Source organism: Ursus americanus, chromosome 2 (genome assembly GCF_024610735.1).
Source record: "Ursus americanus isolate L20-20 chromosome 2, mUrsAme1.1.p, whole genome shotgun sequence".
Classification (NCBI taxonomy): Eukaryota; Metazoa; Chordata; class Mammalia; order Carnivora; family Ursidae; genus Ursus; species Ursus americanus.
In genome coordinates this window covers 24,164,874-24,188,382 of record NC_142128.1, presented here as the reverse complement: position 1 = coordinate 24,188,382, position 23,509 = coordinate 24,164,874, and the positions used below count along the sequence as shown (strand labels likewise).

At 41.9% G+C, this 23,509-nt stretch overlaps 1 protein-coding gene across 1 annotated transcript in view; it reads right to left on the bottom strand.

The window, feature by feature from the left end:
* The window catches only part of LOC148110514 (uncharacterized), a 147,625-nt gene that overhangs the window by 84,371 nt on the left and 39,745 nt on the right, over positions 1-23,509 (bottom strand). Inside the window, exon 3 of the mRNA XM_087869951.1 lies at positions 414-545. Coding sequence (XP_087726077.1) covers positions 414-491 — 78 coding nt within the window. The 5' untranslated portion in view covers positions 492-545. The remainder of the gene's footprint in view (positions 1-413; positions 546-23,509) is intronic.

Below are 23,509 nucleotides of genomic sequence, written 5' to 3'. Positions count from 1 at the left end.
ATAGCTGGAGAACGACAAAAAAAAAAAAAAAAGAAGATTAAACAACACACTTCTGAAGAACACAGGGGTTAGAGTGGATTTGGGTGGAGTGATGGGTGAAAGAGGTGAAGGAGATTGAGAGTACACTTATTGTGATGAGCACAGAGAAGTGTATAGAATGGTTGAATCACGTTGAATGCTTGAAACTAATATTACACTGTTTGCCAATTATGCTTGAACTTAAAAAAAACATATGGATCACAGAAGGCACTTCAAGAAAAATTATAAAATATCCCAATCTAAATGATAATGAAAATTGAATATAATAAAGGGAAATTTGTACTACTGAATGCATATTAAAGGTCCAGTGACTATAAAATTTTCTGCTTACTTATGATTACAAGTGTATCTATAAGGTACTTTAGTATACTTACAGCAAGGATGGTTCTCCAGATGTAAATGAGAAAGGCACAAAGTCCCAGGGAGGCAGTAATAACGGGAAGGTTCCACATTATTCCAACACCATCAGGGCCAAGAATGAAATGGTCAAGCAAAATGTGGACAAGCTGAAATAACATTTGAGATAATGAGGAAATCTCAAAGACATTACAATATATCTGTCACAAAGAATCACCTTTACGAACCCTCACCAGCCTCTAAGAGGTAAGCACACCTCTCAAATTCCTCCTCATGGAGGAGGAGGACAGAGGGATTACAAAGGAGCAGGTGCAAACTGTTGAGAGTGAAGAATGTGTTTACCATCTTACTGTGGTGATGGTTTCATTGCTGCTTACCTATGTCAAATATCAACAAACTGTATTCTTTAAAAAGCTGTTGTTATCATACATAAATTATATCACACTGAAGCTGTAGAAAAAATTTAATAGGCAAATCTTAAGAGATTTTCTTTTGCCTACAAGCACATTGCAAATATTTTTTGTATGGCTAACAGAACTTAAGAATTTATAATCCAACATAAAATAGACAAGATAAGTAAATGTAAACTTAGAGCAGGTAAGAAGTCAGTGACTTCTATTGTACATCCATGAAGGACCTGGATAAACTCCTTTGGAACGTTTCCAAAAATACACCCAAAATTTATGGAAACACAAGAGAAAGCAAGAATAAAACATGTACTAGAGATACAAATGAGAATGTTATATGGACAGCTGTTTATAGATTAGGACATAAGTGAGACAGACAGGAGGCTGCTCATTAGCTCACTAATATAACATGGGATTGTTATTCCAACAAAAATAAATTATAGTTATTGTTTGGTTTCTGAAAACATTGACGTTTTCTTTCAATGCTCACTTTGCTTCTGAATCACAGCCCAAAATGTCAGATTTCTGAAGTACATAAAGATCTGCATCATCAGGTGATCTTGTATATTTTGATGAAATCTGTGAGATTTTAAGTTACTTGAACACTTATCTCCAAAAATCCAATGAAAGGAATTCATGCTCCTATTTCTTACTATTCTACCTAAATCTATCAGCAGCAACTATGAAATTTAACTTCTAAAAGAATACAAAATTCCTGGATATGGACACCAAAACAAAGAACACATCTCATTTTTAAAAAGCTAGACTTAGAAGTATTTTAGGAGACAAGACACTCACCGTACAATTCATACTCATTCACACCAAGCATGAATTTTGTGCAAACACAACTCTCTAGAAAGTAGCCCCTGAAATCTATAACATTTCCATCTTCAGCCTCATCACAGCTGAGGTCAGGAAAATGTGTGCTGGTGGAAACATACACTGTCTTTGAATAGCCACTGTCTGAAAGAGAGCAGTAGCTGTCAGCACTATGGTTGATCACGGGGATCAAATGCACAAAGGACAGAGGCCATCTTGTCATGAATGTAAAACACCCCCAGTCGTGGGCACTCGGTACATCTGGCAGCTGTCTGGATGCTGACCAGTAGCTGACTCTTAACTGGATGACATCCAATGGGGCCAATAACACTAGGTTTTCAGAGACAGTGGCCATGAGCAGGTGGGGGGGTGGAAATGCAAGACCAGTGAGTTTATGCAAGAGCCCAGAGATGAGGCAGGGTGAGAAAGCTGAACTGATCTATGAGATGCGGACTGGGTAGAGGGGAATAATTCCAATCAAGACTACTAAGAAATGTCCTCCTTTGAAGACTCAAAAGAAATGGAATAGAGTCTATTTTGACTGGAGGTATTCGTGTGGGATGATTCTGCCTCAATATAAGGATCCTTCCTGACTACTGACACTTTTCACATCCCTCTGTAAGAATCTGGTGCAAGCCGATCTAAAGAAGTCTACTTATTTCTAGGGGTGTTCCCTGTTTGTCTGTCTGTCTCTTTCTCTCTCTCCTGGGGGTATGGTTTTCACTTTTTAACGATAGAGTGAAACATTCACACTGGGAACCAGGTATTTCTTCATATTTGGACAATCCTAAGGACATTCAGGACCTTTTTACTTTGGGGAAATCAATACTCTGCACATACATGGCCAAAGAAAGGACAACAACTCATTCATGTCCTGATCCCACCACTCCTAGTGATTTTCCTATGACAAATGTCCCAGCAGGATGTGGTCACTTACTATCTGCTGGGCTTCTCAGGGCTCTCATGGACCTGGTGGGACACAGGGTCCCTGGGGATAGCCTCCAAGACCAGAAGGAAAGGGCTGACTCAGAACTTGTTAAAAGTCAACAAACCAGGAAGCACAGAGCACAAAGGACATTTCACTTTTTAACACTCTAGTCCCAAAACCAATGCTTGAGATACCACTGTTCCCAGGGCTGCCAAACTTCACAAATATGAACAATGTGCTGATAGGAAAACAAACTACCCTTAAGATGGACCCTAAACTTATAAGGCTTGAAGCACGAGCTTCACCAGGCTTCCAGAAGCTAATCTAATACCCATAGTTCCTATTAAATTCTAGTTCCTGACATTTTTAAAGACAATTTTAATGAGATAAAATGTACATATCATACAAGCTCCCAATTTAAGACAAAGAGCTCAATGGCTTTTCGTATCTTCACAAATCCTTTCTTCTTGACACCATAAACCTAGTATTTTCAGGTTTCCATCCTGCTAGCACTGCGGGTTTTGGACCAAGCAGCACAGACAGGATGTAGAACTTGGTGTGGATGGCCGTGGCCACAACCCCTTCAGGCTGACCTAGAAACCTGCCCTGTGGTGCTCGGTCTTCAGGGAAATGTGAAGTTCTTCTGAAGTTCCCATCGAGAAGCCCATAAAAAAGCTGTTATTTAACTACCATGGGGAAAAACCCCACCAGGAAGGAAGACACTACCAGCAGCTTTGGGGCACCTGGGTGGCTCAGTCAGTTAAGTGACAAAGTCTTGGTTTGGATCAAGGCATGATCTCATGGTCCTGAGATTGAGCCCCTCTTCAGGTTCTGGGCTCACTGCACAGCTGGCTTGGGATTCTCTCTCCCCCTCCCCCTCTGCCCTTCCCCCCACACCTGTGCCCTTTCTTTCTCTCTTAAATAAATCAAATCTTAAAAAAAAGAAAAGAAGGAAGACACCACTGAAGTGCCATGTTTACTCACATTTGTGTTTGGGTAACTGGGACATTGGAGCAAGAGAAGCCAGAAGAGCAGCCTCTGCATCTTCATCTCCTGGCCCTTTCAAGGGGTGCTGGGGCACCAGGGAGGAGGTGGAGATGGTGAAGGGGACGATGTGGGGATGGTAGGGGTAGGGAAGGGTGGGAAAGGGGACAGGGTGGTAATTAGGGATGGGAATAGGGTGGAAATAGAGGGTAGGATTGGGGAAGACGTTTCTCAGAGTTGGTCAGGGACAGTGCCAGTGTCAGATTAAGTACTCAAAGGAAGGGAGGAGGGTTCAGAAAGGTTAGTAGGTCAGCAGGTTAGTAAATCACTAGGTCAGCAGGACACATTAGCAGGTACAGGGAACCTCAGGAGCAGTTGGAGTGGAGGAGGATCCATCTTCCTCCAAGCCTTCCCCTGGTTCAACGTTTCCTTAGCAACCCAGAACCTTTATAATCTCTCCACCAATCAGCTGCCTTTGCCCCTAGATCAACATGGATGCCACAGGTAACCTCATTTTCAAAAAACACTTCCCCGCTGATGCCCCACCCCGCGCCATCCCAACGACAGTTCCTCTCTAGAACTTTGGCAGACCTTCTTGTTTCTGCTCCCTCCCAACCCAGGTCCCTGTTCCCTCTTCTGGGCGCTCTGTCCTTCCTTTCCCAACTCCCGTCCTAAGGCCATTGGCTGAACAACATATAAAGCAAAGGAGGATAGAACTGCAAAAACAATCAAATACACAAGCAGGATGGGAGGTTTCAGCCCCCTCTCAGCAACTCAGTGCAGATAGAACATCCATAAGATGTAGGTCCTGAAAGCAAACCATCTGAATCCCACAGCTATCTCCATATATCTGTCCACATCCATATACCACTGTGGAGGACACATTAACTGTAGGCACACAGATTGCAGTTACAAAAATACACCCGATTTATTTTGTCCACAGGGGAAATTTCAATGTTTCCAGGGAGTGAAATCACACAGAGTACATTTTGGTAATAAAATGGGCTAGAAATCACTATAAAAAGCTAACTAGAAATTCCCGTATGTTTAGAATTTGAGAAGTACCTCTGTAAACAAAATATAAGTAAAGAAATCCCAAAGAAAAAGAGCGATGTTGGAACTCAATGAAATGAGCATCATAAAATTATAATCAAATATGTCTTCTGGCCAGAAATTCCTGGAATATTGGTATGATATTGGTGTGGTCTCAAATCATCCCTAATTGACCAAGATATTTTAATACCGCAAATAGCGGTGGAACTGTCACTTATCTCTATGACCCTCCTACCCATTAGCTTGGGCTTTACATTATGAACCACACAGGGAATCAATCCAAGCTGACTCTCATGAGATCTCCTGGGACCTCCAGGAATGAGAGCATTTTAAGAGAAAACGTTCACCAGCTTCTCTCCTGGGAGATCCAGGGACAACACCCAGAGAGCTGGCAGCTCCAGGTGTGCTGAGTGGGGAGAGCCAAGCAGGTGGGCAGGCCCAGGGGCCCAGGTTACTCGATGAACCCCTGTGATCATCTCTCCTGGGCCCTGTCCTGAGCGGCACTTCCTAAACTGTTTCTCTCTAGGACTAACACAATGTTTCCCCAACTCATTCAGGCCCAAGGCAGCTGAAAATCAGTGCTCTACAAACCACCACTTCATTATTTTGCAAATTTCTTGTAAATAGGAACCATTCTAGCTCTGCTAAACTAGGAAAACAGTATCGTTAACATAAATATAAAGAAATGATAAAAAAACAAGCAAACAGAAACAAAAGAAGGATCACAAAACATTAGTATTAAATTCTGTTTAGATGCCCCTGCCCACCTCAAGAGCCCCAGAGTTGGGCTGTCCTGGTTATAGAAGGAGAGACCAGCTACAGAAGGGGTGGAGTTAGACTAACCCAAAAGTGAATGGGAGAGAGACCCAGCCTATAAGGGGGACTAAGGAATTCCATGAAGGATGGCCAGGGTCACCCTGATTATAACTGGAACAGGGAGCAGGGAAAGAAGAAGCAGTGAACAGAGTTTGGGGGCATCAAACAGGTGAGATCACTCATGGTGGTGAGGAAGTGTCCCCAAAGCCAGTGTCAGCCTCCCATCCACCTAGCACACATCATCTCTCAGGCTCCAGATGGCAGGAGGAGGTCATGAAGTGTGGGGAGAGTTATGGGCCCCTGGCGAGCCTGAGGGATTCCTGGGCCCTGGGAAGGGTGAGTGAGTGGGGTCCCCTAGGGAGGGCTGAGGAACGGAGCTCCTGGACTCCTTGCAAGGAATGGGGGATTGGGCACCCCTGGAAAGGGCTGGAGGAGTCTTGCAGGATTCCTGGGTCCCCACAGGGCAGATCTCTCCCACACCTGTGCTGATACAGGGTGGGATCTGGAAGCAGCAGCAGTAGCAGCATTGAGAGGCAACAGAGGCAGCAGATCCATGGGAGGCTGGATGGAGCAGTGAAGAATGGTCTGGCAGCCAAGTGGACTCACCAGGCTGGGCTGCCCTCGGCCCCTTCCCCTTCTCCAGCCACCTCACTAGCTCTGGCCCTGACCTCACCCTCTAGCAGGGCATGGGCAAGCCAGGCAGAGGTGGACACCTGGGGCCAAGGAAGGGTCCCTCCCCAGATCTCTGTGTCCTGGCTGTGGAATAGACAAAAAGGAGTCACCCAGGGCCCCTGGAACCAGGAGGAGAATCTGGCCCGAGAGGCCTCTCTGCTGGGGCTTGGGGAGAATCATGGAGGGACAGCATTTGGCACTGGTTCATTCACAGAATAAAAGCACAACACAAGTCCCCTTGGATGCTGATGTCACTTTATTACCCCAGCCACATTCTGAGCGCTCACTCGGGGACTTGGAAGCAGGAGAGTAACTGATATTAATTTAAAAGAACAAAAATGCTGGAATGTGATGCTCTTACAAATCAATGTCCATCACTTCCCTCCTCATACTTTCCATAGTGGGGAAACTGAGGCAGCCAGGGATTTGGCAAAGATGACACAGTGGTTTCTGAGGGTTTTGCTGATTACATCTGACTGAACTCCTTTTTCCAAAGGTCACTTCTTTTAATCTTGCCTGATGGTTTTGGGCAGCTCTGAGACAAATTCTACCTGGTCAAGGATAAAGCAAACTCATCCTGACTTAGTCCTGCCGTCATTTCCTACCAATGCCCCATGCCCCCCCTCTGCCCCTGCACAGTCCCCTAGAGGGGGTGGCACCATGTGGTGGTCCCAATAGGCTCCACCAAGCATGTCAGTGTGTCATCTGACCCTGGAAGTTAGATGCATCCCTGTGACATGCTCTGGCCAGTGAGATGTGAGTGGGAGTGAGGGGTGCCACCTCAAACAGAACACTTGGGACAACTGAGTCTGGCATCCCCTCTGTCCATCTCATATAGCACCTGGCAGTTACCTACGGTGGGTCTGCTTTTATCCTGGTCCCAGGAAGACCATGTGGGTGTCTGGCAGGAGCAAGAAAGATACTTCCCTCATTAGAAGCCGCTAAGACACAGGGCTCTTAGTTACGCACAGTAATATCTGGCCCATCCTAACTGGCAGGCACCCTCCGGTCTACTCTCTATGAGGCAGCACAGCCTAACATGCGAAGCATGAGCTCTGTTGTCAGATACACACGGCTTTGAGCTCCAGATCTGCTCAAATTTATCCATTTTTTTCTAGGTTGTCCAGTTTGTTGGTGTATAATTTTTCTAGTAGTCTCTTATGATCCTTTCTATCTGTGATAGCAGTTGTAACTTCTCCTCCTTCATTTATGATATTATTTATTTGAGCCCCTGTTTTTTTTCTTATGAGCCTAGCTAAAAGTTTTGTCAATTTTGTTTATATTTTCAGTGAACCAGCTCCTAGTTTCATTAATCTTTTCTATGGCCTTTTTAGTCTGTATTTCATTTATTTCCATGCTGATTTTTAACATTCCCTTCCTTCTATTAACTTTGGACTTTATTTGTTCTTAATTTTCTAGTTCATTTAGGTGTATGGTTAGATTCCTTATTTGAGATTTTTCTTGTTTCTTGAGGTAGGCCTGTATTGCTATAAGCTTTCCTCTTAAAAGCACTTTTGCTCCATCCCCTAGATTTTGGACTATTGCATTTCCGTTTTCTTTTGTTACCAGTCATTTTTTAAAATTCCCCTTGATTCCTTCTTTGATCCAATTATTGTTCAGTAGCATGTTGTTTAATATCCACATATTTGTGATTTTTCTAGTTTTCTTCCTGTAATTGATTTCTTGTTTCGTACCATTGTGGTCAGAAAAAAATTCTTGATAGGATTTCAATCTTTTAAATGTATTGAGACATGTTTTTTGGCCTAACATATGATCTCTCCTGGAAAATTTCCCATGTGCACTAGAGAAGAATGTATATTCTGCTGCTTTTGGATGGGAGGTTCTCTGTGTCAAATAAGTCTACTTGGCTTAAAATGTCATTGAAGGCCAATGTTTCCTTATTGATTTTCTGTATGGATCCATTGATATAAGTGAGGTATTAGAATCCTCTACTATTGGGGCACCTGGGTGGATCATTCGGGTAAGCATCTGCCTTCGGCTCAGGTCATGATCTCAGGATCTTGCGCTCGAGTGCCGCATTGGGCTCCCTGCTCAGCAGAGAGTCTGCTTCTCCGTCTCCCTCTGCCCCTTACCCCCACTCATGCTCTCTCTCTGTTGCTCTACTCTCTCTCTTGCTCAAATAAATAAATAAAATTTTTTTAAAAAAAAGAATCCTCTACTATCATTGTTTGCTGTCAATTTCCTTTTAGGTCTGCTAATATTTGTTTTATATATTTAGGAGTTCCTATGTTGGGCGCATAAACATGTAATAGATTTTTGCTTTGTGATTAAAACAAGCTTCACATACAACATACTGCATATATATATAACAGTCTGGAAAACTCTTTATTTCTCCTTCAAATAAATTTTCCACTCCTTTCTCTCTCTCTTTTCCTTCTGGAATCCTTATAATGTGAATGTTATTAAGATTGATGTTGCCCCACAGTTCCCTTAATCTAGCTTTACTTTTTAAAGTTCTTTTTTCTTTTCACTGCCCTTTTGGGTGTTTTCCCCTGCCCTATCTTCCAGGTCACTGATCCATTCTTCTCCTTTGTCTATTCTGCTATTGAGCCCATCTAGTGTATTTTTCAGCTCTGTGACTTGTTTGCTACTTTATCATGTTTTCTATCTCTTTACTGAAACTTTCACTGTGTTCATTCATTCTTCCCCCAAGTTTGGTAAACATCTTTATGACCATTACTTTCAACTCTTTATCAGGTAGTTTACTTAGTTCCATTTCATTAAGGTCTATTTCTTTCTCTTTTTTTTAATAATAATTTTTTGTTATATTATGTTAGTCACCATACAGTACACCCCTAGTTTTTGAAGTAAAGTTCCATGATTCATTACCTGCTGTGTTTGTTTCTATGTATTAGGTGAAACAGCAATTTCTCCCAGTCTTGAAGGAGTGGCTATAGAAGATGAAAGTTATCATTCAACCTTGCTCTGGGTTTTATTTCTTGGACCTTTGTAATTGTCTAAGTAACCTGATTGCTCTTGATAGATCCCAGTTGTTGAGGGTGTGCTAAGACCTGTCACTGTTCCAAAAGGAGGGATCTCAGGTGTCACCTAGTTTCCGGCTAATTGTAAGCCAGATCCTAAGGCAGCAGCTTTTAAAGCATGTGAATATATGCAGTCTCGTGAGTCCACAATTGTAAACCCTGATGACTTCCAGAACAGGAGTTCTGGGGGTGTCCTCTGGGCAATAGTAGCAAAAATTGTGGCTTTATACTGTGTATAAGCTCATTTCTGGGAGATGTCAGCAAACTGTGGCAAGGCCAAGGAAGGATGCTAATATGGTATCTTTCTACCCATGTTCCCTGGGAGCTCCTCCGGAACTTCTAGATGTGTGACACACCTAAAGCCTGCCCCTCACGCTGAAGCTTCAGGACAAGAAAATAGGCCTTTTCCACAAAGACTGGGGTATGTTTCTGTCTGCTGTTTGTGCAGTGCCCTGGGGAAGACAGCCGGTCAAGCGCTATCTCTCTGATTATTTCAGACCCTGCAATCCTTCCTGGCCACCAAAGCCAGGTGCCCAAGAGGCATCCCTTGTGTGGGCTGCATGTGCCTGCTGGCTGTGGCAGAATAGGCCATGCTGTGGTGCATGGGGACAGCATGCTCAGCCAGCCTGGTTGGGATGGTCGGCTACAGCTGGGATGTGCCAAGTAAGGCCCTCCCACTGGAGTTAGTGGGCTGGGAGTGTGGAGGTTGCAAAAATGGCCCAGAAGCACTGGTACCTACAAGGCAGGAGAATGCAAAAATGGTGCCTGCCAGCACCTTTATCCCTATAGAGAGTCCCTATGAATTCCTGCCTCTCTGGTAGAAGCTTTAAGATTAACAAACGAGTCCCCTTTGCATTTGGTCTAGGCAACTTTCAAATTCTTGCTTTGGTGCTGGGTCCCAGGTGAATGTGCATTTGTATGTGAGCCCATTTAGAGCAGATTTCCTTTTCCTTAAAGCCCTATGGTTCTTCAGGAAGTAAGCCTTATTTTGTATAAGGTGAGATGCTTCAGAGGCTCATCTTTCTGGTGTAGGTCCCAAGAACTGGAGTATCTGATATGAGTCACAAACCCCTCACTCCTCAAGGACATCCTCTGTATTATGAGATCCTCCTGACTATGGGTCACCACATCTGTGGTAGGGTTTCTTGTGAGACCGTGTCTCTGCCTTTCCTACCTACCTACTTGTGGCCCTTTTATCCTTTGTTGTGGAGACACTGTTCAGCTAATTTTCAGGTTATTTTCAGAGGGAACTGTTCCATATGCAGCTGTAGAATTGTATTCATGGGAGGTGGTGAGTTCAGGACTCTTCCATGCTGCCATCTCGACCCCAGCTCCACAGTCCATACTTTTAACCACATGTAAAATAATACTTTTTTTAAAATGTTTTTTTATTATATTATGTTAGTCACCATACAGTACATCCCTGGTTTCTGATGTAAAGTTCGATGATTCATTAGTTGCGTATAACACCCAGCGCACCATGCAATACGTGCCCTCCTTACTACCCATCACCAGTCTATCCCATTCCCCCACCCCCTCCCCTCTGAAGCTGTCAGTTTGTTTCTCAGAGTCCATAGTCTCTCATGCTTCATTCCCCCTTCTGATTACCCCCCTTTCTTTATCCCTTTCTTCCCCTACCGATCTTCCTAGTTCTTATGTTCCATAGATGAGAGAAATCATAAGATAATTGTCTTTCTCTGCTTGACTTATTTCACTTAGCATTATCTCCTCCAGTGCCGTCCATGTTGCAGCAAGTGTTGAGAACTCGTTCTTTCTGATAGCGGAGTAATATTCCATTGTATATATGGACCACAATTTCTTAATCCGGTCATCTGTTGAAGGGTATCTCGGTTCCTTCCACAATTTAGCTATTGTGGACAATGCTGCTATGAACATTGGGGTGCATATGGCCCTTCTCTTCACTACATCTGTATCTTTGGGGTAAATACCCAGTAGTGCAATGGCTATTTCATAGGGTAGCTCCATTTTTAACTTTTTAAGGGACCTCCACACTGTTTTCCAGAGTGGCTGTACCAACTTGCATTCCCACCAACAAAGTAGGAGGGATCCCCTTTCTCCACATCCTCTTCAGCAATTGTTTCTTGCCTTGTCAATTTTTGCCATTCTAACTGGCATAAGGTGGTATCTTAGTGTGGTTTTGATTTGAATTTCCCTGATGGCTAAGGATTTTGAACATTTTTTCATGTGTCTGTTAGCCATTTGTATGTCCTCATTGGAAAAGTGTCTGTTCATATCTTCGGCCATTTTATGATTTGTTTATTTGTTTCTCACGTACTGAGTTTGAGAAGTTCTTTGTAGATCTTGGATACCAGTCTTTTATCTGTAGCATCCTTTGCAAATATATTCTCCCATTCCGTGGGCTGCCTCTTAGTTTTTTTGACTGTTTCCTTGGCTGTGCAGAAGCTTTTTATCTTTTTTTTTTTTAAAGATTTTATTTATTTATTTGACAGAGATAGAGACAGCCAGCGAGAGAGGGAACACAAGCAGGGGGAGTGGGAGAGGAAGAAGCAGGCTTATAGCGGAGGAGCCTGATGTGGGGCTCGATCCAGAACGCCAGGATCACGCCCTGAGCCGAAGGCAGACGCTTAACCGCTGTGCCACCCAGGTGCCCCAGAAGCTTTTTATCTTGATGAAGTCCCACAAGTTCATTTTATCTTTTGTTTCTCTTGCCTTTGGAGATGTGTCATGAAAAAAGGTTGCTTTGGCCAATGTCGTAGAGGTTGCTGCCTATGTTCTCCTCTAGGATTTTGATGGATTCCTGTCTCACATCGAGGTCTTTCATCCATTTGGAGTTTATCTTTGTGTATGGTATGAGAGAGTGGTCAAGTTTCATTCTTTTGCATGTAGCTGTCCAATTTTCCCAGCACCATTTATTGAAGAGACTGTCTTTTTTCCACTGGATGTTTTTTCCTGCTTTATCAAAGATTAGTTGCCCATAGAGCTGAGGGTCCATTTCTGGGTTCTCTATTCTGTTCCATTGGTCTGTGTGTCTGTTTTTGTGCCAGTACCATGCTGTCTTTGTGATCACAGCTTTGTAGTACAGCTCGAAATCCGGCATTGTGATGCCCCCAGCTTTGTTTTTCCTTTTCAACAGTTCCTTGGCGATTCGGGGCCTTTTCTGGTTCCATACAAATTTAAGGACTATTTGTTCCAGTTCTTTGAAAAATGTCCTCGGTATTTTGATCGGGATAGCATTGAAAGTGTAGATTGCTCTGGGTAGCATGGACAGTAAAAATACTTTTTAAAAAAGATTTTATTTATCTATTTGAGAGAGAGATCACACACACAGATGGTTGGGGGGAGGGCAAAGGGAGAGGAAGAGGGAGAAGCAGGCTCCCTGCTGAGCAGGGAGTGCAACGTAAGGCTTGATCCCAGGACTCAGAGATCATGACCTGAGCTGAAAGTAGATGCTTAACTGACTGAGCCACCAAGGCGCCCTGTAAAACAATACATTTTAAAAACCACTATTTGGGCAAATAGCAATGATATAGGTTTTTCGTTTTTTGGGGTTTTTATTTTTTTGGGTTTTTTTTTTTTTTTTGAGACTGATTAAGAGTGCATGAGTGGGGAGCAGAGGCAGATGGAGAGGGAGAGAGAGAATCTTAAGCAGGCTCCATGCCCCAAAGCTGGGCTCAATCTCACAACCCTGAGATCATGACCTGAGTGGAAATCAAGAATTGGGTGCTTAAGAAACTGAGCCACCCAGGGACCTCTAATATGTTTCTTCTTAACACTTATACTGAAATGTTATCAAAAGTCTAGAGAATGAAAATCACTGAGCTAGATGCCAGTGTTATAAAGGTGAATGAGACAATGTTCTTACCCTTAGAGTGGCTGAAAGACCCCTAGGGGAGATGAGATCAATGAAGGAGCAATTTAATGCAATCAGGAAGATCCTAGATAAATTGCTAAGGAGTTCAGAAGGAAGAGAAACTTCTTTCAGCTAGAGAATCAGGAAAGAATTCTGTAAGAAGGTAGCACAACATTCACCTTCCCACCGCAAATAACTGGGGGAGGGCGGGGAGCCTATACCTTTGTTTTAACAGTATAGCTTCTGCTTAAAAATATTTTATGATAATTCTTTGGGAAAGGGTCACCAAGAAAAGCAGTCTCATTACTATAAAGTTTATTTTTGTATTCAAAAGTATATTCCCCAGTTGGCTATTTCAATACCCCAGTTTTATTAATCATCACTAGAACAACTAGACAAAAGATCAACAAGGAAATAGGAGAGTTGAATAACACTGTAAAACAACTATGTTGACATAAAATAAACAAACCTATTTAAAAATTTTAAAGAGAAAGGAGAAGAATTTTATTTGAGCCCAAGATACCTGTCCAGGATACATAATCTTCACAAAGAAGAAAATACTCCAAGGAAGGAACATTTGGTGCAGGGTTATATATGGGTTTTTTATATAAAGAGTTATAAATCATCATAACCAAGAACATTCCAGAAAGTTACAGACTTTATCTTATGTTTTTAGTATGTGCAGCAAGGCTGTAGGACTTTAATCTTATGGGGACTAGGGTTTTGTTTTGTTTTTTTTCTTTTTCTTTAGTTTGGAATTTTCCTTTTTGGTAATATTTTTAATAAAACAGATATACAATGTGTGCTGGGGACAGAAACTGAGCCCACGCTTAGAGGTTTTGCTTAGTCATTTTGACCTTGGTAAAAGTTAAGGTATAGCTTTCCTAGAAGCCCAGAAGCAGGGCCCACATACATGAAAAGTTGAAAATTTCCTTTATTTTATCAACTAGAATGAATAGATCTATAGAAAATTCTACCCCACAACAGCAGAACACACATTTTCCTCAAGTGCACAAAAAATATTCTCCAAAACAGACTATATGTTAGGCCAGGAAGCAACTCTCAATAAATTTAAAAAGATTGAAATAATAAAAAGCATGTTCTCTAATCATAATGGAATAAAATTGGAAATCCACAACATAAAGAAATTTGAAAAATTTACAAATATGGAAAAATCAACGTGAATACACACTACTAAATGATGAATGGGTCCAAGAAGAAATTACAAGAGAAATTTGAAAATACCCTGAAATGAATGAAAACAAAATACAACATACCAGAACTTATGGTATGCTACTAAAGCAGTGCTAAGAGGGAAATTTATGGTTGTAAATGCCTACATTCAAAAACTATGAAAGATCATGAGTCAATAGCCTAATCTTTCATTTTAAGAAACTGGAAAAAAAAAGAGAAAACTAAATCCAAAGCAGCCATAAGGAAGGAAATTATAAAGTTCACAGTAGGAAATAAATGAAATAGAGAATAAAAAAACAATAAGGAAAGTCAACTACAGTACAAAGGAAAAAAAGAACAAAAGAAAATCAACTGAACAAAAAGTATTTCTTGAAAAGATTAACAAAATTGACTAATCTTTAGAAAGGATGATCAAAATAAAAAGAAGACTCAAATTACTAAAATCAGGAATAAAATAGAGATGCTGTGTTTATACTCCTACCACAGTGGAATTTGAATAAAAGTTGAATAAAAGTTCCATTTGCATAATTATGCTAAGTGAAATAAGTCAGTCAGAGAAAGACAAATATCATATGATTTCACTCATGTGTGGAATTTAGGAAACAAAACAAATGAGCATAAGGAAAAAGAGAGAGAGGCAAACCAAGAAAGAGACATACTACAGAGAACACACTGATGGTTACCTGAGGTGCAGGGATGGGTGGGCAGTTGGGTGAAATAGGTGATGGGGATTAAGGAGCGTACTGTTGTGATGAGCACTGGATGTTGTTTGGTGTGTTGAATCACTAAATCCTATACCTGAAACTAATATTATACTATATGTTAACTAACTGGAATTTAAAGAAAAACTTTTATAAAAAGTTCTATTTACTCCATACCCTCAACAACACTTGTTATTATGAATCTTTTAAACTTTAGTCGTCCTGGTAAGCATGCAGTATTATTTCATCATAGTTTTCATATAATTTTAAGGGCCATGTAGTAGTTCATTCTGTCAAGATGATAAAATTTTTTAATTTACTAATCCCTTATTGTTGGAGGTTGGTTTTTGTTTTGTTTTTCAGTTTTTTACTTTACAAAACACTTGGACAATCATCCTTCAACATAAAATTTTTTTGTGTGCCGATATCAGAAATAAAAAAAAGAGTTATCACTATAGATTTTACACATATTAAAAAGATATGGGCGCCTGGGTGGCTCAGTTGTTTAAGTGTTGGCCTCAGCCGGTTTTGGCTTAAGTTGTGATCTCAGGGTCATGGGATAGAGCCCCACGTCCGGCTCTGCACTCAAGAGGGAACCTGCTTGAGATTCTCTTTCTCCTTCTCCCTCTACCCCTCTACTGATCTCTCACACTCTCTCTCTAAAATACATAAATCAGGGAGTTAAGATGGCAGAGGAGTAGGAGACACCGTTTTCAGCCGGTCCTCCGAGTCGAGCTGGATAGGTACCAGACCAGCCTAAACAACCACGGAACCAGCCTGAGACGCAGGAAGACGCATCTGGATCTCTACAAATGAACATCTCCGGCGCTGAGTATTGAGGTACGAAGCGGGGAGCCATGAAACCGTGCACAGATATCGGAAGATAAATGGAAGGGGGAGGGAGCCGCCGCCTTCGGGCGCTGGGAAGCGGTAGCCACTTGCACGGGAGAGTGGGTGGGGCTCACGGACTGCACCCGCAAAACAGCAGACTGAGACCGTGAGCCGGGTGCGTGCCACCAGGCATCTCGCGGAACACCGGAATCCCGGTGCGCTCACTGGATCCAGACTGAGACCGGGAGATCCGGGAGCGGGCGCGGGGCGGCTGGCGGCTGGCGGCATTAGAAACACAAAGGACAGAGACGCGCCGGCCCTGGAAGTGAGGGCTGGGACGCCGGGTGTGGGGCGCACATCCCGGGACGCTGCAGGGTTGAGCAGCACCAACAGAAACAGAGTTAAAGTGGCCAGAACATTAGTAGAGAACGGGCCGCAATCCCTCTGTTCCGTGACAGAGGCTGAAATTTGGCCGCTGCTGCTCTGACTCTCAGAAGAGGCACAGCAAACCGCCAGGGAAAGCCGCCAGACAACAAAAGCCTGGAAATACCGGCTCAGGGAGTGCCCATCCCCATCCCCCCTCGCCGGGACGCCGAGACTCTACCCAAACAGGGCTGCCTGAGTATCGGCGCGGCAGACCCCTCCCCCAGAAGGCAGGCTGAAAAATCAAGAAGCCCACAACCCGGGCGCCTGGGTGGCGCAGTCGTTGAGCGCCTGTATTCGGCTTAGGGCGTGATCCCGGCGTTCCGGAAAGGAGTCCCTCATCGGGCTCCTCCGCTGGGAGCCTGCTTCTTCCTCTCCCACTCCCCTGCTTCTGTTCCCTCTCTCGCTGGTTGGCTGCCACATAAATAAATAAATAAAATCTTTAAAGAAGAAGCCCACATCCCTAATATCCCTATAAAACAAGGGGCACGGCCTGGGACCCAGTCAATAATTTGGGCTCTAGAAACCCCGCAACCTCTCTTCATCAGAATGACAAGAAGGAGAAGCCCCCCCCAGCAAAGAAAAGACAGTGAGTCTATGGCCTCTGCCACAGAAATAATGGATATGGATGTAACCAAAGTATCAGAAATGGAATTCAGAGTAACGATGGTCAAAATGATGAGTAGAATTGAAAAAACTATTAACGAAAAGGTTACTGAGAATATAGAATCCCTAAGGACAGAAATGAGAGCGAATCTGACAGAAATTAAAAATTCTATGAGCCAAATGCAGGCAAAACTAGAGGCTCTGACGGCCAGGGTCGCAGAAGCAGAGGAAGTGAAGCAGGGTTAGTGAATTGGAGGATGGGTTAATAGAGGAAAAAATGAAAATAGAAGATGGTCTTAAAAAAATCCACGCCCACGAATGTAGGTTACGGGAGATTACTGACTCAATGAAACGATCCAATGTTAGAATCATCAGCATCCCCGAGGGGGTGGAGAAAAACAGAGGCCTAGAAGAGATATTTGAACAAATTGTAGCTGAAAACTTCCCTAATCTAGCGAGGGAAACAAACATTCGTGTCCAAGAGGCAGAGAGGACCCCTCCCAAGCTCAACCACGACAAACCTACGCCACGTCACGTCATAGTGCATTTCGCAAATATTAGATGCAAGGATACAGTATTGAAAGCAGCCAGGGCAAAGAAATTTCTCACGTACCAAGGCAAAGGCATCAGAATTACGTCAGACCTGTCTACACAGACCTGGAATGAGAGAAAGGGTTGGGGGAGCATTTTTAAAGCTCTTTCAGAGAAAAACATGCAGCCAAGGATCCTTTATCCAGCAAGGCTGTCATTCAGAATTGATGGAGAAATAAAGACATTTCAGAATCGCCAGTCACTAACCAATTTTGTAACCACGAAACCAGCCCTAGAGGAGATATTACGGGGGGTTCTATAAAAGTAAAAAGGCCCTAAGAGTGATACAGAACAGAAAGTCACAGCCAATACAAACAAAGACTTTACTGGCAACATGGCAACATTAAAATCATATCTCTCAGTAATCAATCTTAATGTAAATGGTTTGAACCATCCCATAAAACGCCACAGGGTTGCAGATTGGATAAAAAGACATGACCCATCCATTTGCTGTCTACAAGAGACTCATTTCAAACTCAAAGATGCATTCAGACTGAGAGTAAGGGGATGGAGTACCATCTTTCACGCAAATGGACCTCAAAAGAAAGCTGGGGTAGCAATTCTCATATCAGATAAATTGGATTTTAAACTACAGACTATAGTTAGAGACGCAGAAGGGCACTATATTATTCTTAAGGGAAGTATTCAACAAGTGGATATGACAATTATAAATATATATGCCCCCAACAGGGGAGCAGCAAGATACACAAGCCAACTCTTAACCAAAATAAAGAGAAATATAAATAAAAAAACATTAATAGTAGGGGACCTCAACACTCCACTATCAGAAATAGACAGAACACCCTGGCAAAAACTAAGCAAAGAATCAAAGGCTTTGAATGCCATACTCGACGAGTTGGACCTCATAGATATATATAGAACACTACACCCCAGAACCAAAGAATACTCATTCTATTCTAATGCCCATGGAACATTCTCAAGAATAGACCATGTTCTGGGACACAAAACAGGTCTCAACCGATACCAAAAGATTGAAATTATCGCCTGCATATTCTCAGACCACAATGCTCTGAAATTGGAACTCAACCACAAGGAAAAATTTGGAAGAAACTCAAACACTTGGAGACTAAGAACCATCCTGCTCAGGAATGACTCGATAAACCAGGAAATCAAAAATCAAATTAAACAATTTATGGAGACCAATGAGGATGAAAATACAACAGTCCAAAACCTATGGGATACTGCAAAGGCAGTCCTAAGGGGGAAATACATAGCCATCCAAGCCTCACTCAAAAGAATAGAAAAATCTAAAATGCAGTTTTTATATTCTCACCTCAAGAAGCTGGAACAGCAACAGAGGGACAGGCCTAATCCACGCACAAGGAAGCAGTTGACCAAAATTAGAGCTGAAATCAATCAAGCAGAAACCAGAAGTACAGTAGAGCAGATCAACAGGACTAGAAGCTGGTTCTTGGAGAGAATCAATAAAATTGACAGACCACTGGCAAGACTTATCCAAAAGAAAAGAGAAAGGACCCAGATTATTAAAATTATGAATGAAAAAGGAGAGGTCACGACGAACACCATTGAAATTGGAAGGATTATTAGAAATTTTTATCAACAGCTATATGCCAATAAACTAAGCAATCTGGAAGAGATGGAATCCTTCCTGGAAACCTATAAACTACCAAGATTGAAACCGGAAGAAATTGATTCCTTAAACAGGCCAATTAATTATGAAGAAATTGAGTCAGTGATAAACAGCCTTCCAAATAACAAAACTCCAGGCCCGGACGGTTTTCCTGGGGAATTCTACCAAACATTCAAAGAAGAAATAATACCTATTCTCCTAAAGCTATTTCAAAAAATAGAAACAGAAGGAAAGCTACCAAACTCATTCTATGAGGCCAATATTACCTTGATCCCCAAACCAGGCAAAGACCCCCTCAAAAAGGAGAATTACAGACCGATTTCCCTAATGAATATGGACACCAAAATCCTCAACAAGATACTTGCTAATAGAATCCAACAGTACATTAAAAGGATTATCCACCACGATCAAGTGGGATTCATACCTGGGATGCAAGCGTGGTTCAATATTCGCAAATCAATCAGCGTGATACATCATATCAACAAGAAAAGACTCAGGAACCATATGATCCTCTCAATCGATGCCGAAAAAGCATTTGACAAAATACAGCATCCTTTCCTGATTAAAACCCTTCAGAGTGTAGGAATAGAAGGTACATTTCTCAATCTCATAAAAGCCATCTATGAAAAGCCTACTGCAAATATTATTCTCAATGGGGAAAAGCTGGAAGCCTTTCCCTTAAGATCAGGAACTCGACAAGGATGCCCACTCTCGCCACTATTATTCAACATAGTACTAGAAGTCCTTGCAACAGCAATCAGACAACAAAAAGGGATAAAAGGTATTCAAATTGGCAAAGAAGAAGTCAAAATGTCTCTCTTTGCAGATGACATGATACTCTATATGGAAAACCCAAAAGAATCCACTCCCAAACTATTAGAAGTTATAGAGCAATTCAGTAACGTGGCAGGATACAAAATCAATGCTCAGAAATCAGTTGCATTTCTATACACGAATAACGAGACCGAAGAAAGAGAAATTAGGGAATCCATCCCATTTACAATAGCACCAAAAACCATACGTTACCTTGGAATTAACTTAACCAGAGACGTAAAGGACCTTTATTCTAGAAACTATAAATCACTCTTAAAAGACATTGAGGAAGACATAAAAAGATGGAAAGATATTCCATGCTCATGGATTGGAAGAATTAACATAGTTAAAATGTCCATGCTACCCAGAGCAATCTACACTTTCAATGCTATCCCGATCAAAATACCAAGGACATTTTTCAAAGAACTGGAACAAACAGTCCTTAAATTTGTATGGAAACAGAAAAGGCCCCGAATCTCCAAGGAACTGTTGAAAAGGAAAAACAAAGCTGGGGGCATCACAATGCCGGATTTCGAGCTGTACTACAAAGCTGTGATCACAAAGACAGCATGGTACTGGCACAAAAACAGACACATAGACCAATGGAACAGAATAGAGAGCCCAGAAATGGACCCTCGGCTCTTTGGGCAACTAATATTTGATAAAGCAGGAAAAAACATCCGGTGGGAAAAAGACAGTCTCTTCAATAAATGGTGCTGGGAAAATTGGACAGCTACATGCAAAAGAATGAAACTTGACCACTATCTCACACCATACACAAAAATAAACCCCAAATGGATGAAAGACCTCGATGTGAGACAGGAATCCATCAAAATTCTAGAGGACAACATAGGCAGCAACCTCTATGACATCGGCCAAAGCAACCTTTTTCATGACACATCCCCAAAGGCAAGAGAAACAAAAGATAAAATGAATTTATGGGACTTCATCAAGATTAAAAGTTTCTGCACATCCAAGGAAACAGTCAGAAAAACTAAGAGGCAGCCCACGGAATGGGAGAATATATTTGCAAATGACACTACAGATAAAGGACTGGTATCCAAGATCTACAAAGAACTTCTCAAACTCAATACACGAGAAACAAATAAACAAATCAAAATATGGGCAGAAGATATGAACAGACACTTTTCCAATGAAGACATACAAATGGCTAACAGACACACGAAAAAATGTTCAAAATCATTAGCCATCAAGGAAATTCAAATCAAAACCACACTGAGATACCACCTTACGCCAGTTAGAATGGCAAAAATAGACAAGGCAAGAAACAACAATTGTTGGAGAGGATGTGGAGAAAGGGGATCCCTCCTACATTGTTGGTGGGAATGCAAGTTGGTACAGCCACTCTGGAAAACAGTGTGGAGGTCCCTTAAACAGTTCAAAATTGAGCTACCCTATGATCCAGCCATTGCACTACTGGGTATTTACCCCAAAGATACAGACGTAGTGAAGAGAAGGGCCATATGCACCCCAATGTTCATAGCAGCAATGTCCACAATAGCTAAATCGTGGAAGGAACCGAGATACCCTTCAACAGATGACCGGATTAAGAAATTGTGGTCCATATATACAATGGAATATTACTCAGCTATCAGAAAGAACGAGTTCTCAACATTTGCTACAACATGGACAGCACTGGAGGAGATAATGCTAAGTGAAATAGGTCAAGCAGAGAAAGACAACTATCATATGATTTCTCTCATCTATGGAACATAAGAACTAGGATGATCGGTAGGGGAAGAAAGGGATAAAGAAAGGGGGGGTAATCAGAAGGGGGAATGAAACATGAGAGACTATGGACTATGAGAAACAAACTGAGGACTTCAGAGGGGAGGGGGGTGGGGGAATGGGATAGACCGGTGATGGGTAGTAAGGAGGGCACATATTGCATGGTGCACTGGGTGTTATACACAACTAATGAATCATCGAGCCTTACATCGAAAACCGGGGATGTACTGTATGGTGACTAACATAATATAATAAAAAATCATTATTAAAAAAAATAAAAATAAAAAAATAAAATACATAAATCAATCTTTTTTTAAAAAAAAGATAACAGGGGCACCTGGGTGGCACAGCGGTTAAGCGGCTGCCTTCGGCTCAGGGTGTGATCCCGGCGTTATGGGATCGAGCCCGACATCAGGCTCCTCCGCTTTGAGCCTGCTTCTTCCTCTCCCACTCCCCCTGCTTGTGTTCCCTCTCTCGCTGGCTGTCTCTATCTCTGTCAAAATAAATAAATAAAATCTTTAAAAATAAATAAAAAAAAATTTAAAAAAGATAACAAGAAAATACAATGAACAGTCTTATGTCAACAAATTCAACAACATAGATGAAATGGAAAGATGCCTTGAAAAATGTAACTTACCACACAAAATAAAACAAAAATCTGAATGCTCCAACATTTATTTTAATAACTGAAATAATTATTAACAACCTTACCAGAAAGAAAGCCCTAGACCCAAGTAGTTTTACTGGCAAATCCTATCAAACATTTATGGAAGAAATAACACCAAAATTACAAAAACCCTTTCAGACAGTAAAGGAAAAAGTAACACTGGATATTATCAGGTTTTAACTCTTTGCCAATGTGAGAAGTGAAAAATATTTCATGTTAATCTTACTTGTTCTTTGATTACTAGTAAGATTGAAGTTTTTCTTATGTTTACTGTCTTTTCCCATTTTAAAATCTGAATGTTTATCTTTTTCTGACTGATTTTTTTAAAAGTTTATTTATTATTTGAGAGAGAGAGAAAGCAAGAAAGAGAGCACACAAGATCGGGAGTAGGGGTAGAGGAAGAGAGAATCTCAAGCAGACTCCCCACTGAGTGTGGAGCCTGACACAGGGCTCAATCCCACAACTATGAGATCATGACCTGAGCCAAAATCAAGAGTCAGACACCTAACTGACTGAAACTGAGCATAGGTGTGCTGATTATGAAATTAAAAGTCCTCAATTTGCAGTCCTTCCACCTAAATGGTATGGCCTAAAATACCTGTTTACCATTAGAGCACTTTTGAGTTAAGCTATCATTGCAAAGATCAGAACTGTGGGAGGAATGGCACTAATCCAGTCATTCTTCTATACTGGAAATCGCTTACTAGATTTTCAGCAGTGCTCTGAGGCACAAGGAAACAGGATAGTTTGGTTTTGATGGAAAAAGGTGATAGGTCATATAAAACATGAAAACCATAAAACTCCACAACATAGAGGAGGCCCTGTGTAGCCGGATAAGTGGAGATAATGAAGCAAAACAAGACCTTTTGGCAAAATATTTCATTACAGACCAGGGCCTCCAGCATATTTGTTTGGGGCATAATCTGTTAAGGGAACCAGAAAAGTAATAAGACAAAGAAGCATGCAGTATCATAATTCCTCTCAGAGAGACTGAGAGTGTGTGGCTGGAAGTAATTTGGGATACTGTGGAAGAATCCCATAAAAGACACATGAGTGAAAGGAGGTAGTTGCTAACCACCCACCTAAGGAAAGCAGATCAGACCAACTGCAAAGCTTTCCTTCTGACTGACAGGGGCATGCAAGTTTGGGGGCAGAGCTGCTTTGCTTGGAACTCTGGGGATGAGGCTGCACACTGTCACCAAATATTTCTTTTTCATCCTTCCGCCATACAGCAAACAGCCTTTCCTCCAAACACATGTTGAACAAGTGTATAAAGAATATTGGTTAAATATTGGTTATAAAGAATTTTGGGCTACCAGAGGGGCTGTACATCTAAGTCTCACCCTGGCTGCAGGAAGGTGGAGAGACGAGAAGTGGAGAGATACCACAGTTTTTATTGTACTTACTTGAATC